The 17,396-nt window shown below is 31.5% G+C and overlaps 1 protein-coding gene across 1 annotated transcript in view; it reads right to left on the bottom strand.

The window, feature by feature from the left end:
• The window catches only part of USP34 (ubiquitin specific peptidase 34), a 202,965-nt gene that overhangs the window by 156,191 nt on the left and 29,378 nt on the right, over positions 1–17,396 (bottom strand). Inside the window, exons 3-5 of the mRNA XM_015587514.2 lie at positions 10,650–11,058; positions 5,533–5,583; positions 5,213–5,362 (exon numbers count right to left, since the gene is read on the bottom strand). Coding sequence (XP_015443000.2) covers positions 5,213–5,362; positions 5,533–5,583; positions 10,650–11,058 — 610 coding nt within the window. The remainder of the gene's footprint in view (positions 1–5,212; positions 5,363–5,532; positions 5,584–10,649; positions 11,059–17,396) is intronic.

Here is a 17,396-nt window from a genome sequence, read left to right as displayed (position 1 = left end):
TTTGACTGTTGTCTATCACCACACACCAAAATTAACTCAAAATGGATTAAGGACCTGAATATAAGACCTGAAACAATAAAATGCATAGAAGAAAACATAGGAACTAAACTCAAGGACCTTGTACTTAAAGAGGGTTTTATGAATTTGACCTCAAGAGCAAAAGAAGTAAAACCTAAAATAAATGAATGGGACTACATCAAACTAAAAAGCTTCTGCTCAGCAAAAGAAATCGTCAACAAGGTAAAGAGACAACCATCCTAATGGGAAAATATATTTGCAAGCAACACCTCCAATAAGGGCCTAATATCCAAAATACACAAAGAACTCATACTACTCAATAACAACAAAAAAACAATTGACCCAATCAAAAAGTAGGCAGAGGACCTGAACAGACACTTCTCCCTAGAGGACATACAAATGGCCAACAAATATTTGAAAAGATGCTCATCATCACTAGCTATTAGGGCAATGCAAATCAAAACCACAATGAGATACCATCTCACACCTCTTAGAATAGCTATAATCAACAGGACAAGCAATAACAAATGCTAGACAGGATACAGAAATAAAGGAACCCTCATACACTGCTGGTGGGTACAGCCAAACTGGTACAGCCACTATGAAAAACAGTATGGAGGTTCCTCAAAAAACTAAGCACTGATCTATCATATGATCCAGTAATCCCTCTACTGGGTATTTACCCCCAAAGACTTGAAAACTCATATCCGAAAAGATATTTGCACACCAATGTTCATAGCAGCATTATTCATGGTGGCTAAGACATGAAAGCAACCGAAGTGCCCTATGATAGATGATTGGCTAAAGAAGCTGTGGTACATATATACAATGGAATATTACTCAGCCATAGAAGAGATGAAATACTGCCATTTGCAACAACATGGATGGACCTCGAGATAATCATGCTAAGCGAAATAAGCCAGACAGAAAAAGTTGAAGATCACAAGACATCATTTATATGTGGGCTAAAAGCAATAAATGAACAGGACAAACAGACTCATGGACATGGACTACAGACTAGTGGTTACCAGAGATAGGGGGTGGGGAGGAGGGGAAAGGTAGATGGAGTAAAGGGGGTCAAATATGTGGTGATAGAAAGAAATCTAACTATGGGAGGTGAACACACTGTGTCAATATAAAAATATATCATACTGTTAAAGTGTACAGCTAAAATTTATTGTATTTCATTAACCAATGTCACATAAAAAAAATTTTAAAAAAAGTTAAAAGATTCAACTATATACAAGATACATTAGAGGGGATGAAAATGAAAATAGGTACAGTGATACCTTTTACTGTGGGATATAGATACGAATGAATAAAAATTTAAATAAAAAAGACAAGTGAAGGAAAAAATGTCAACACTAGAAGGAAAACATTTTAATAGAACAGCTACAGATTACTGAGTACTTAATATTTCCAATCTTATAAATGAGAAAATTGAAGCTTATAAAAATGTAACCAAAATGGCACAACATTTAACAGAGCTACAATGCAAATCCATAATTCTCTATAAAAACTACATTCTTTACTACTACAATAGATAAATAACATTACAAGAACTAAAGTCCACATGCAATTAATCATATAGTGTATGTCCTTTTTCTTTCCTCACTAAATTTTGAGCTTCTAAGATTTGCACTTTCCCTCTCCTGGTGATGATTCTAGTAGTCTTCCTAAGTACTTGTTTAAAAACTCAGTAATAGGAAAATTGTTCCCTACTCCCTTATAATGAGAAAAGCAGACAGTATTCTGCACTACAAAGCTAATTTTGATAAAATGATGAAAACTTCACAGAACTGTCAACACACTCTCCTGTCTAGTGTGGAGATACATAAAAATGTACAATCCTAGGTTAAGTTCTGATATTAAACAGTCCTTGTCAGTGTTTTTGTAAAAGTAGTCTTAGGACACAGAGTTCAGAAATTGTTATTCTATCCCTTGGTGTGCTGCTATAACCCCTACAAGTGTGCAACTCTAATTACTTCTCTTAATAATCTGTCATATTTGTTTTCTAAAGCATATATTCATGAAGTTTCTTTATTAGGTTCATTTGGACTTCTCCACGCATATTAGTAAGATAAATCCCATGACTCTACTGGATTCTTTATTAAAAGTCCTAAGACTGTCACTTTGATATTAATAAAAGGTATTATGTTCAAGATGACTAACTAAGACAAAGAGTTGAGGGCTGAGGCAGGCTACTGTAAATTAAAACCAAATTAACTCACCTTGCCTATGGGGAAACTTCTATGAGGACTCTACATTCTACTTCTCTAACCCATGTTAAATACTGGTTGGCTACTTTTGCTGAAAACCCAAAGGCCAACACAAAGTAAGAAACTATATAAAGAAATCTGTTGTTTCTCTCCTGTGACTACAGCCATTACTAAGAATAAATTCATATAATAGTGGAGTAATATCTGTGCAAAACCCAGAAATCTGCTAAACAATGTTAGTTAAGAACTGCTGATGCAAATTTTTTAGATTAAAATAAAAGTATAGGCTAAGAATATTATCAGATTTGAACCATAATTTTATAGAGTTTTGTTTCTTTGCTAATAATTTAAACCCAAGGCAAGGGAGTTTCCCTGTGCTGTAAGCTCAGGATTGTAGGTTCAGGTTTTAGGAAATAACACTCGCTGCCTGATAAAGTCACCTTTCCTCATTAAGAGTGAGGAAACCACCCTAGAAAACAAAAAGAATGGTTTGGTTCCCAGGAAATGATATAAACATGGTTTCTTCTCAATGTGTGATTTACTAAAATCAACTGTGGGAGAAACAGGTACCCAACAAGGTCAGTCCTTACCTATCTTACCCTAAAAGTGGTTTGTTTATAATTCGCAGTTTTCTTTTTTCCCCCCAAGGAAAGGACTGCTCTAAAATCTAATAATTTTTTTCTTTATTTAAATGTAGGAGTTTTCATTCTTGTGTGAAAACTGATGGAAAATTAGAGATTCCCAAATAGGGACCTTCAGCCTTGTTGAAGCTGAAACGGCATGGCTACTAAACAAGTTGCCTATTTCTCAAGAAAAGAAATGAAACATAAAGAAATGGCCAGAGTTTACAATTTACAATTACCTACTCGTCGAAATTACTAGTGTTCTACGTGAATTTCTATGTGGTTTGAAAATTGTGAAATTAAAAGGCCTTAAAATTTCTCAAACTGCAAAGAGGGATATCTATTTTAATTGTTTAAAGTGACCAGTAAGTGTTTATATAAACTTCAGGCAGGGTGGTCAAGATTCAAAAAAAAAGTCAGAACTCATGCCAAAACTCTTTATGCTTTAATTGTCACCAGCCTTTTAAGAAAAACTTCAAGACTCACAGAAACCTTGATTATAAAAAGAACTGTCATTTCAGCTCTTAATTTGCACCAACGTACTAATTACATTTAAAAAATTAGAAAGAAGGCAGCCAAATCAAAAAAACATTTTAAGAGGAAGAGGTGGCAGGTGAGAGTTACTCAATCGAGTTATAAAATCTTTTGGTTAAAAAGTACCCATGTTATACTCTCAGGAAAAAAAATAAACTTAGATTATAATATCCAAACAATAACATTAAGCAGTATGATTAATTTTAACCTAAATTTAGTTTAATGGTCTCAGTTGAGTTACAAGATAAAGTTATATGAACTGACAACAGCTCACAAATTAGTCATAAAAAGTCTAAAGTAAAAGATAAACCAGAATCTAAACCTTTTTCTTAAGTAAAGGATAAATTTTTAAGATACAGTAGCAAATTAAAGGCTTTAATGAGTCTTCCATAATTGACTTTTAATCAGGGACAGTAAAATAAATTCAAGAAATACATTTTAATTCAGATAATCCTGATAAAGGAAAACTGTAAATAATGTTTTCTGAATTTGGGATTTCAAACTCAGTTTCATGCCTTATTCAAATTTACCACAGTGTAAAATTAAAATGTCACAGAATTTAAATTCACTGAGAACTTCGTATTTTACTCTCCCAATAGATAATTTAGCCAAACTGAATAGACGTTCTTATCAAACAAATAAGGTCAATCAAAATAACAGAATCAGATAAGTATTAAAGATAACTAAAATGAGTAGCAATTACCAGTCACTAAGTGCTTACTATATATCAAGTACTATAATAAGAGCTTAAAACCTCTCTAAAAACCTCACAAGAATCTTCTAAAGTAGATCATCGCTTTTATCATTCCTAGTCTACATATTTAAAAAATTGAGGTTCCAGTTCAGGATTCAAAGGCACCTGTGAATCCAAAGTTAACGTTCTTAACCTACATGTCATACTGACATTGTATGTATTATTTCCAACCTGTTGGAAACCAAAGAATTTGGGGACTAAAAATGACCTTGATACAAATCATTTATTTCAAATATGAAACCATGAAGGTCTAGATACTCAAATTTGAGTAAAGTCAGTGCCCTTTCTACTATACTACTTCACTGCAAAGAGAATATCATTGTTAACAATGCAAAAAAGTAGTTGGTTTAGCCCCATTTCACCCTATATTTTTATTTTATGTGTACGTTACGTATTTCGCATCAGTTATTATTTAAGGTAATTCACTTAACACAAGAATTCAGGCTTTGGTAAATTTAGATTTAAGTTTTGCTACATCAATTTTTTAACTGATGACCAGAATAGGTTATTATTAAAGGCTGAATATTAACATACAGGCACAGTAAAAAGTATCTCTGCTTCCGTATTTATTGTGCTTCACAGTAAATATGACATTCACAACATAGAAAAGAATTATCTTCTTTACAAAGGCAAAATGAAACGTTAGGTCTTTACTTGCAATACAGAAGAAAGTCAAGCTATAGTAGTATCCCAGGCTAACCATCATCTGAGTAACCAAAAACTCTTAAAAACTCAAAAATTTCCCAGTAAAAAATCCCAGTCAAGGCAGGTTAAAACTAACTTTTGTGCATAGCTACCAATTTTATGGTTGAGATAAGAGGTAAATGGCTAAATTTACCTATTCAACTTAAATTCACTAATTTATACAAATTTGATTTTATTATAATAATTTATAAAGGTTTCTGTACTCGATTTTTCAAAATATAATCCAGAAATAAAAATTATTATACATGCAAATCACTCAAAACCTGCTTTTTCTGGGCATAAAGTTCACGTATTAAAATACTAGAATAAAACACTAGACATTGTTCCTAAGGTTAAAACCAATTCCAAGCCATACTTACATTAGATACAACTGTAATAAATGCATGTGCTATAAGAAATGGCAAAGTTTCAGGAGTTCCATATTCAAAGCAATCCTTCATGAGAGAAAGGCCATTTTTCCCACAAAACAAACATACATAACGAAGCAAATGCAATGGTACTTCTACATCCTGTGGAAAAAAAGATTTATTATTTTAAAACTTATCAGAAATAATTTTAATTTTATTATCAATACTGGAAAGATATTGATCAGATATTAAAAAAAAATTCAAAAGATATAACTGAACCAAAAAAATTTTTTGCCATAAACCTGAGAATGAAAAAAGGTAAACACACTTACATTCATATCACAGAATGCCCCTAATATGTTGCTTTCTTGGGTTGATATATCCTGTTTAAAAAAAAAAAGTAAATACAATTAGGTCACACTACTAAATGACCACCTTTTAAAATTAGTTTTCTAAAGACTGATTTTACAAAAACTTGAACAGATTTTGCAACTGCTTCTCATCAAGACAGTGGTATTTCTAACTGAAGCTACTATGATTCAGTTCTAAAGTATATGCTAAATCGTCTCCAAAAAAATCTTTCTATACTATGTACTACACATTATTTTGCCTTAAACAAAAATCTTTCATTAAAGAATTAGAGTAGTTCTTATAAAAATACATAACTTAGTTAAGTGGTTTTGAAACTATGTCTGGAATGCTCTAGAAGTATACTCAAAATTTCTACAACATGCTTTCACACATAAAATTTAAACTAAAAGCACACTCATCCATTGTTGGTGAGAGTGTAAGCTGGTATAACCTTGTTGGAGGGCAATTTGGAAATATCCATCAGCATTTAAAATACATCTTCAAATGTGTATTTGACCCGGCAATTTATCTGGTTATTTATCCTAAACGACTAATAAAAGAAGTGCTGGAAAATGTATATAAATGAGGCACACTGAATTTATTACATCACAAAACTAGAAATAACTTAAATATAAACAGGATGGCTAAATAAATTGTAGCATAACCATCCAGGGTCTTAAGCAGCCTTTAAAAACAATAAGGTGAAATGCCATAAGATCCTTCTGGGATGATGTAAATGTTCTAAAATTGGAACGTGGTGTTAAAAAAAAAACAAAAAAACCCATAAAATTGGAATGTGGTAATTGTTGCACAACTGTAAATTTACTAAAAATAATTCAATTATACATTTTATGTAACTATAATTTTATGGTATTTAAGTTATGCTTTTAAAAAGATGTTAAAAAATAAGGTAGATCCATATGTACAAACATAGAAAGATAATATCTTGTATTACATATTTTTAAATAGAATTTATGAACATGACCTGATTTTATAATTTATTTTATTGTCTGGAATTATCTGAATTTATTTCATAACAATTTTTTTTTTAGGAGAGGATGGAGAAAGAGAAGAGGTTCAGGTTTTCCTAAGTCTATATTTTGAATATTCTGTATTTCTTAGCCACACTGAAAATGTTACTTTTATAAACAAAGCTAGATGCCTTCTTCTGAAAAAAGTTAGCTGCCGAAGGAAATCTGGTTCATTACATTTGTTGCTATTATGTTTTATATATTTAAGTTCTCCTGATGAAATACTTTGAAAACAACTGAGAGCATCGTATCAAACCCAGAATATTTCAAAATAATCAAAATCTGTCCTAGAGAGGTCAAAACGCTGGACAAAGTAAGTGTACTAAACCTAATCGTATTCCCAAGCCTCTACTACCAGGACCAAAGTTAAAACTTTAAGTTATTCTCAATGAACCTTTTGTCTTCAAAAAGTGCAGAATATAAGAATTCCTGTGGTATTATTAAATACAGATTTATGCACCATGTGAACCATGCTGGAAATAGATTGGAGTCAAGATTTCTAGTGCCTAATCTTGAAAATCTCCTTAACAGATTTTTATTTTGATGTGCAAAAATGTTACTCGTGGACTTGCTTTCATTTATTTTGGTTACTCCTCAGAAGAACTGTTTTACCATTTTCATTTCTTCTCTGGATACATAAGACAAAAATCTTAAAATGTTATTATAATCATATTTTAAGTAGTATACAAAGAGTTAACATAAACCTATAGGTAACACCACTAGGAAGTCTTGCTAAAAGCTGAATCAATGTAGCTTTTCTTTCAAATGTTCCAATTTTAGATGATCCCCGAAGGCCTTAAGGAACCTATCAGGAATTTTAGTTTTTGGATTTTTTCCCCAAAACCTCATATTTACTAAATAAGATGATGCCGTGCTATTTCTAGAATTAAACAGGAATTTGTTTATTAATTTAAAAGAGAAAATAAATGAATAACTAGGAAGTAATTCTATATTCAATTAAGCAAATGCTGCTTCATGATCAGACTATAAAGAATTGAAGACTAATAAATTCATAATAAAATTTTTCCTTAAAATGTCATTGGTGTTGGAATTGATAGTAGTGATAGTTGTTCAAGTTTGAGAATACCCTAAAACTTACTAAATTGTATACTTTAAAAGGTGAATTTAAAAAATTTAATTTTTTAAAATTTATAAATGGCTGATTTAAAAAAAAAAGTAGAAAGTGGCAAGAGAGAACCAGTCTACATTCATAAATTTGGAAAATAAAATATATATTTAATCTGCCTGATTATATTATACACACACTTAACAGAATTGCAGTGGTTTCTCTTCTTTCTACAATTTTTATACTCATTTTCACTTAGAAAAATACAACACTATGGCAATTTCTCATTTCATAGAATTATATATAATTACTCAGGATTTAGAATGCAACTGGACCCCCCAAAAAACTTTTAACCTGAATCAATATTAGTTATTTCCAATTACTACATCTTTAAAAATATTATCGACTTAGGAGAGAAAGGGAGGATGGAAAGAGGAAGGGAGGGAGGAGAGGCTCCAGTTCCCATCTTATTCACTCATGGGAATGGATACAATAGTTACAGTGATTAGTACAAAATGATTAAGAACAAGAGTAGTAGGACAAGACCTGAATTCTAGAACTCTTTCAGCACTAAGCTGTGCAAACCTGACCAAAACTTTTACCAGTTCACTGTTATATAAAACAAAAATATTGACTAGTTTTCTAAAGTCAGAGCTATCAAAATACTAACATATGAGTGCTGAATCTTAAGATTCTAAAGAATCTTAGCCAATGTGTGCCTCTTAAAAAAAAAAAAATCAAAATCGAAGGCTTTATCAGCAAGGGACGGCACAGCAGTATGAAAGAAGACTGCATAAACTTCTTATAAAAAGAGGTGGGATTAAAATTCCTATAGGAAGCTCTACTGCACTGCATAACAAGTATCTTAAGATATCTGTGTTTATGTGTATATACAGACATACACATATATAATTTTATAATATATACATATGCTATGAAGGTTTTGATTTGAGACTCTTTGATATAGCTAACCTTTAAATATTAATTACATGGCCATTAGGACAGAAACTAGAAATTTTAGGGTATAACAGATCATTACTAAGATATTAGAAACTTCAGAAACAATTTTTATTTTCAAAGTGCAAAAAAATTTTAAAGCACAGAAATATTCTAGAAGCACAAAAATTTCTGTAAAAGGAGATTAGAATTCTGTGTAAGAATACAGAGTTCTATGTAAGGCAGTTTCTCCTTTATTATGTCTGAAGATGCTTTTTTATTAGACTGTTACCACAAAGACCTCATGAACCATTGCTTTCAATCAAGTAGTCACATGGAACGATCCTTAAGTAATGAGACGATTTATTCCAAAAGGGAAAGTATAGGGGAGTGTGACTATGCCTACATTTGGAGATTATCATTTTTGAAAAACATTAAAAAAAAAAACTGATCAGTATTGATTTTTGGAACACAGCAGATTTAGTACAGCTATAATTCTATAAGAGATTTTTAACTGGAGGAAAATCTCTAAGAAACTTTGCATGAATTTCACATTCCAGGTCTCTAACCAAACTATTTTTAGCATTTTTCAATTATCAATTTAAGGCATTAAAACACTAGTCACATGGTGTTAAGATTAAATTTAGCAGATCTGCACATATAGATCCTCTTTTTGTTGAAAAAGGATGCTGAGATGACATTTTTTAGAATGTTTAATAAATATCGTATGAAAACAATCCATTAAAAAGTTTCTATACGGGAAGATAATAGACTAAGAATTCTAGAAGACAGAGCACAGCCTGATTTAAAATATTCTTAGAGAATTCATTCTAATAGGGAAAATGCCCACCTCTCAAGCCTTGTTTTTAAATAGTCTCAATTAAATGTGAAAATATTTTCAATAGAGGACTTTTACTTTCTAGATGAAGGAAGAAGTTTAAAGAAATCAGTATGAAGGTTACAGAACAAATAAGTTTGAGAATAGGCAGACTGTGGAGAGAGAAAAAAAAAAAGCACGTGGTAGATTTGCTTATGGCCATAACTCTTCCCATGCCAGAATGCATAGGAAAGAAAGTACTTTAAAGTTTAAAATAAAACTTTCTCTCTCTGCTCATTCAGAGATGAAGTCTGCTTCACTCTCTTTTTTGTCTGGCCTGCTCTTGTAAATTGCTTCAATCAACATAATGTGGCAAAACTGATGCTATGTGGTTTCAGAGGCTGGACGTTAAAAACTCTTACAGCTTCCACTTTTGCTTTTCCGGATCAATGCTAAGACTACCAGGTAAGGAAGCTAGTCTATCCTAGTTGAGAAAATCCAAGGAGCCCTAGATGACAGCAAGCACCATCAGACATGTGAATGAGGCCATCCTGGATCTTCAAACCCATGAGACAAAGTAAATGCAACTGCATAAGTGAGGCCACACAAAACCAGCAAAGGAATTGCCCAACCAACTCGGAATCGTGAAAAATAAATCACTGTTTTAAGCCACTAATACAATACATTGCCACATAACTTTCAATTTCTACTATGTTTAGAAAGAAATACCATTATCTAAATAAACCTAAAGGGAACCCACTAAACTCTTAGAAAGCCTTGTAAAAACATTACTAATGGAATGAGTCAAGCATCTTAACTTACCAAAAAAAGTACTATTACTTAAAACTAGTAATTACAAATAACTTAAGCTTTTTTCCTCGATGAAGGGAATTCCAAATTCTGTGACCTATGCCTCTAAGAATGAAATTCAAAATTCTATGTGCTTGTTTCCTCGTTACTTTTTCGAGTCACAATAAGTAGAACATAGATCTACACCAGCAAAAGGTTTTGAACAGTTCAATTTTTACAAGTTCAATTTATAAATTTTCCTTAATAGGACTATGCTGAGCAAATGTTCAATACAAACTGCTAGAGAAACAGTCTAGAGATAACTACAATTATTTTTATAAGTGATTTTTGTAAATTTTTCCATCAATAACTGTCTTCATATTTATTCATAACTGAGAAACTACCAACATAACTATGACTTGGTATTACTTAAAATTCACAATACCTATTTTTACATACCTCTATAGTAGGATGAGTATTATGCTTGTAAGCAGTATATAAGGGAAACTGAATTTGAAAAATTTTTGCCACACATAGTAAGAGTTTTTCCTTCTCATCTGTACTCCATGAACTGAAAGGATCAGAATTCTCCTCAGTCAGATGACAAATTCTTGTAGAGTTCAATTTTTTTTCTACTGATTTTTGCCTTTCTGTAATTCCTTCATTACACTCTCTTTCTATATTCAGCGGTTCTTCTGCTTGATTACCCTCATCTTGCCACGTGGAATCTACGTTAATAGTAGTACAATGTTTACAAAGCTGGTCCCGGAGCACTTGAACCTGGGCAATTACTAAGTTAATAAGTGCACATACTACTTGGTTAAAAATCTCCAAATGCTTATATTCCTTGAAGCAGCACAGACATTGCCTATAAGAGAAAAAAAAAAAAAAATCAATAAATTAATGTTTCCTAGAGAAGTAACAATTATACTTTTCTAACAATATAAAAAATAAACAAATTCTAGAATACTTTTTTCCCCAGTTTTTATTTCCTCCTTCTTGACGGGGTAGCACCATAACAACCTATTAAAGATAGCATCACACCATAAACTGGTACTTTAGTTAGTAAAGAGTCATGCCATACTAATGACAGCTATTATCTCAATTTTATGTATGTGCTTATCTGTCCTACACAAAGAACTATTTAAGAATTGTGGCATATATCTTTGCTTCTTTTAGTACTGAGTACTCAATATATGTTTGGTAAATACTAGGAAACTGGCCATAATAAAATATCTTATTAATAAAGCTAATTGTTTTACATAATGGGTTTTGCTGTCAATAAAAAAATCTATATTTAAAAAAACCTGTATTTTAAAATAATTTGCTTAAAGTCTACTTGGGCAGGGTATTCTACCCTTTTTAGCAGATCAAAAGTGTTTAGGAACACTACACCCATACACACACACACAACCTCTCCAGTATAAAATAAAAATGAAAATACGAGAAATATTACACACAAATATAGTTTTCTTAGACATGTTCAGTTAGTAGCATAATCAAAAAGGGCTAGTGAATCAATAAATGATATGCAAGTATCCAGTTATAATAATTGCAACCAATAATGGATGAAAGTTATGCAATTATTACTTACAATTTACACCTAGTTATATCATCAAAACATCTATATTATAGTCCAACTAGATCACCAACTCCCTGTAAGACCATGTAGAAATAATGGCATTCCTCCAGGGGTGGCAAATTTGAAGTATGGCCACAAATTCTCTAATACTCTTCCCTTTAAAAGATGAAGCCCAATTTTCCTCCTTTTGAATGTGGATTGGACTTAAATGACTGGCTTATCATAAACGGAATGTGGCAGAAATGACAGTGACATCTGAGATGAGGTCATAAAAGACACTGCCACTTCTACCTTGCTTTCTTTTGATCACTCACTCTGAGGGAATCCAGCTATCACTTAAGACACTCAAGGAGCCCATGGAGAAGTCCACATGAGAAAAAACTGAGGCCTCCCACTAACGGCAAGCACCAACTTGCCAACCCTGTTAAGTGAGCCAACCTGGAATAGCTTCCAGCACCACACAAAGGTTCAGGTGACTAACCTGGCCAACATCTTGAGTGTAACCTTATGAGAAATCCAAGCCAGAATCGACTAGCTAATCCATTCCCAAATTCTTTTCCACAGAAACTCTTTGAATAATAAATGTTTATTGTTGTCTTAAGACACTACTTTTAAAGTAATCTGTTACAGAGAAATAGATAAATGCTACATCAGGCCTGTTTTCTCAGTGGCAAATGAAAGGGATTTTACATGAATCACAGAACCTTTTTTGGCTCATCATTGAGCAACTTTTTTTATTCTAGAACTATCCCAACTGATATAACTTTACTAAGATGGGGAAGGGTAAAAGAGTGAAATCTTCATGTATCAGAAAAGGAAGTTCATAGATTATACCTAAAATTGATAGATGAAGCAACAGCAATATAAACAGAATATACCGTTTAATATCAAAACCAACATATAAAAGAGCTGAAAACAGAAACGGGCCCGAGGACATAGGGGACAACAGACTTTTTTTATTACAGGCCTTTTCCTACCAATTTAAACTCTGGCATATTACTTGTATTTATATACCAATAGCATTCATACCTTTCCACTGTATGAGCTTATCCTATTTTCTCAGTCCTACTCCTATTATTAGCAGCCTAAGACTATTACCCAAGAGTTACATTCTGCCCACCTAGGTGGAGTATGCTTACATTTAAGAACATCCAATAAAAATTTCTAAATGCCTAGCATAAAATATGTAGCTTAAATTTATAAAATTTTAATAAATATTAACTAAACATCCCTGAGGAACCTATAGGTCAAAGTTATTTCTAACCTGAACTGTGATTCAATCTAACTAAAATATTTCAATGGGTCTAATATTTTCCCTGGCCTGGTACAGCTGAACACATGAAAGGACTATTAATCCACATTACCCAACCTCATCAAAAGATTTTTGTATTTATGAACTAATTTCTAAAAAGCAGTACTTTAAATAGTGGTCATTATCAATCTCCTACTGGTCAAATTTCTTAATGCCAAAATAAAAAGCAGAGCCTGAAAGAGTGGAAGACATTAACCTATTCAAAAGCAAAAGCTTTTAAAACTTTTTAAAATTTATTAAAACAATGAAAAATAAAAGCAATAGCCTCAAACATTTATTAAGTACGAATGACAGGTATGAAAGGTATAATTTTTAGCCTAAAAATACAAAAATCTGACAGAACCTCACCCTAGCCAGAATTCTTTTAGAGGAAAAATCTTAAATTTAAAAAGTAGATAAGCAGGAGACATCAAGAACCTTGAATGCTTGCTAAGGAATATGGAATTTACAAGATATAAACCTAAGCCTGTTTTGTAATAAGCTTTGAACAACGACGACGACAACAAACTAGCAACATGTCCAATATGAAGGATTATGCCTTGTGGTATCAATGCTTTTGTCAAACATGATATTCCTTTCAGGCCCTTATATGCTCTTTTCCTAATGTATATTCTTCAATTTATTCTCCTAATCTGCTCTCTATTTTCTGAATTAGTGTTCTTCCTATTCCATTCCCAATTACAATATTAATAAGATGAAATAATGATAATGTGTTAAACCAACACACAAATAACTAACTTCTCTACTCTTAGACAAGACAAAGAAGTGTCAGCTACATGACTGCTATATAGCAATTTAAAATTATAATATTTGATGACATGAAAAGACTGATTACAGTAGTCTGTACTTGAAAAATCAGATTATCCAATAAACATGTAGTAAAGTCACATTTTGTAAAATTTTAAACTGTACTGCTCACAATCTTATACTGAGGTTAGACAAAAAGAGTTACAGCTATTGTTACTCCAAGTAGTGGCCTGCCCTATTTTTGAATCTCTGTATTTTCTTAAAGATTGTTACAAGTGTAGTATTTAAATAGGAGGAAATAATGTAAAATATTATATTAATATAAATTAAAATGTTTTTAATGCTTATAAATATTAAATTCTTATCAACATACTGTTTTTAAGTGAACATTCTTTTATCTATATTCTAGTCAATACATTAGAAAAATGATTCTTGACCATTGATAATCATATGAGAGCTATTACCACTTTTCTCTAAGAAAACCTGAAGAACATTTTGTATGAAATGTCATGAGTTCATTAGTGCGCCAAGGTACATTTATGGACTTCATGGTAAGAAACTCTTTTGTAGATCAACTGTGTTTTGTTAGTAGCCAGTTACCTATAATCTTAATCTAGGAAACAATATTTTCTGATGCCCAAGAAAGAAACTGTGGAGGTTGTGGTGGGGGCAGGAGAACAGGCAAAAATTTTTACTACAAAGCACTGTGATCCAATTGGATATTATACTGTCACTTCTCTCTTCTATCAGCATGAACGATTAAGAGTGTTAAGAGTGTAACGTTATATATACTTTTGGTGCTTTTTACTACCAGCTACAAAATGTTCACATTCAACATGTGAAGAGAATTATAAATGGTACACACTGTTTCTAGTTCAGCTTTTCACATATTAGCTTATGTATCCTCCCATACATATTTCATTTTTTAAATAAATTTTAAGAATTTTAATTAAAATGCGTGTTAAGTTCTTTTGTCAGATATTGTGCTAATAAGCACTTTATTTTTTCACAGCCTAAGAGAACGTAGCTTATTATTCTCATTTCACAAATGAGGTGGTAAGAGCTTACAGAAGTTATCTATTTTGTCATAATCATCCAATACACATGCTGATAAAGCAAAGACTGGAATCCACCTCTATGTGGCTCTAAGGTCATACTCTTTACCACTATACTTGGAGCAGAATGAAATAAAAGCAGAGCATCTCTACAGTTGGGGGGCAAACATACTTTGATATTCTGATTAAACCTAGAAATTACTGTCTAAAACTGTACATATCAAAATTTCCGTTATAATTTCATTCCCATCCACAGATCTCAGGTTAAAAATTCCTGACACAGGGTTGAGTATCTAAGATAAAAGTGGACTACAAATGTGAAAATGTAATTCTCATTCAGCTCCACCAATAATTAGTGTTAGTAAAATAATATTTCTCTGTGAGATGTTAGTAAGATGACATTATTTCTGTGAAATTCATTTTAGTTAGTGGCACAGCCATAAATCCTAAAATTAAAAGTATGCTTTTATCCTAGTATAACATGTTGCCACCTAGCTGTAGTTACAATAAATAAATTCAAAATGACTCAGATGCAACATTTCTCACAAATCCTTTAGGCTATTAATGTTAATTTTAAATCATTAATATATTAGCATTGTAACATATCCAAATCATCTATTTTACTGATAATGAAAGAACGGCAACCAATTCTAAACTTAGTAAAAAGAAATTCAGGTGGTCAAGACTGAAAAGAGATGCCAATAAAGATGGCACATAAGTTTTAAATAACTAAAATCTATAATATTTTTTGGAATGAATTTATGTAGCAATTTTATTGACAAAAGGAAAAACATATATGGAAAAGGGATGTTATTGCAGAGCAAATGCTTTCTGAAATTAAATCATTCTGATAAACTATCATCGGCTAGATGGTGTGCCTCAGGATGTTCATTTATGTTATCACTGCATTTAACGTGTTCGTTAATCACTGCACACAATGCTTCAAACATTCTTTACCCATAAAAATTTTAGAAGAACTAAGAATTTTAAACAGGATAGGCACACAAAAGAGAAGAATTTTCAGCCATGACCAGCTAAAATCACATTGAGGAACAGGAATTTGCAAATCCTTGTTACAAACTTTGGTTATATTAATGACTGTGTGTCCTAAAGTATAAAATTTATTCTCTATATTCTCAATATATGTATTATTTTTAAATGGGTTTAATATACATAATTGTTCTGGAAAAGGAATAAATAGAAACTTCCAGAAGAGTCAAAGTGTCCTCTACCACACTAGTAATTTTTTTAAAGGATTAAGTTTGTTTCAGGTCTCTATGTCATAACAATTCTTTAATCTCACAAAATAACTATTTTTAGAATTTTGATCATTCCCATATTTCTTGATAATGAAATAGAGGTTAAAAAATCAATTTTTATTCTGTTTTAAAAACAAAACCAAAGAAGATTTAATGAATACTGATAAATTCATTTAATAACTAAAGGTATACAACCCAACATACTAAAAGGAAAATTTGATGACAAAGCAAATTTAAAATACAACTCACAGTCTTCAAAATACTTAAAGATGCATACCTCTGTGTCCAGGAATTGATATAAGCAAATATTCTGAGAGTATGTTCCTTTCTGAGCTGCAGTCCATCACCACTTTCTATATCTGATACTGAAATAGAGTAGAAAAAATAATTTTTTAAATTATGAATAATGCTAAACCAGTATTAAAGCCAATGCTTGACCCAAAAAAATTTACAAATGCAAATATTTCAAATGATTGTTTTTGCTTTCATGAAAGAAAATAAATCTTGGTTTAATGACTATTTGAGCTTAAGAAGAGATTTTTTTTTTTTTTTATGGTGACACTGGTTAACAAAATCCAGTTTTAGGTGTAATATATTTATTTACACACACACACACACACACACACACACAACATTGTGTGTTCACTGCCCATAGTTAGATTTCTGTCAAGAAAGTGAATCATCCAACTTTTTCTTTTTTTTCAAGATTGTCTTGGCTATTCTAGGATGCTTGCATTTCCATATAAATTTTAGTATCAGTTTTCAATTTCTGCAGAAAAGCCAGCTGGGATTTTGATAGAGATTCTGTTCAATATGTAGATTTATTTGGGGAGTATAGCCATGTTATGAATATTGTCTTCCAATTCATGAACATGAGATGTCATTCCATTTATTTAGGTCTCCTTGAATTACTTTCATCAATGTTTTGTAGTTTTCATTCTAAAAGTTTTTCACTACTTTAGTTAAACTTACTCCCAAGAATTTGATATTTTTTTGATGCTATTGTAAATGGAATTGTAGTATTAATTTTTGGGTTGTTTATTGATAGTGTATAAAAATTGTTTTTTGTAGATTGATCTTGCATCCTGTAACCAGCTGATCTTGTTAATTAGTTTTCATAGTTTTATTTTTTATCTGTCATTCCTTGGGATTGTTTTATGAAAGATCTTGTCATCTGTGGAGAGATATAATTTTATGTATGTATGTATGTATGTATGTATGTATATATGTATATATGTATGTATGTATCTT

This window comes from Pteropus alecto, unplaced genomic scaffold, assembly GCF_000325575.1.
Source record: "Pteropus alecto unplaced genomic scaffold, ASM32557v1 scaffold131, whole genome shotgun sequence".
Classification (NCBI taxonomy): Eukaryota; Metazoa; Chordata; class Mammalia; order Chiroptera; family Pteropodidae; genus Pteropus; species Pteropus alecto.
This window is presented reverse-complemented; position numbering and strand designations above follow the sequence as displayed.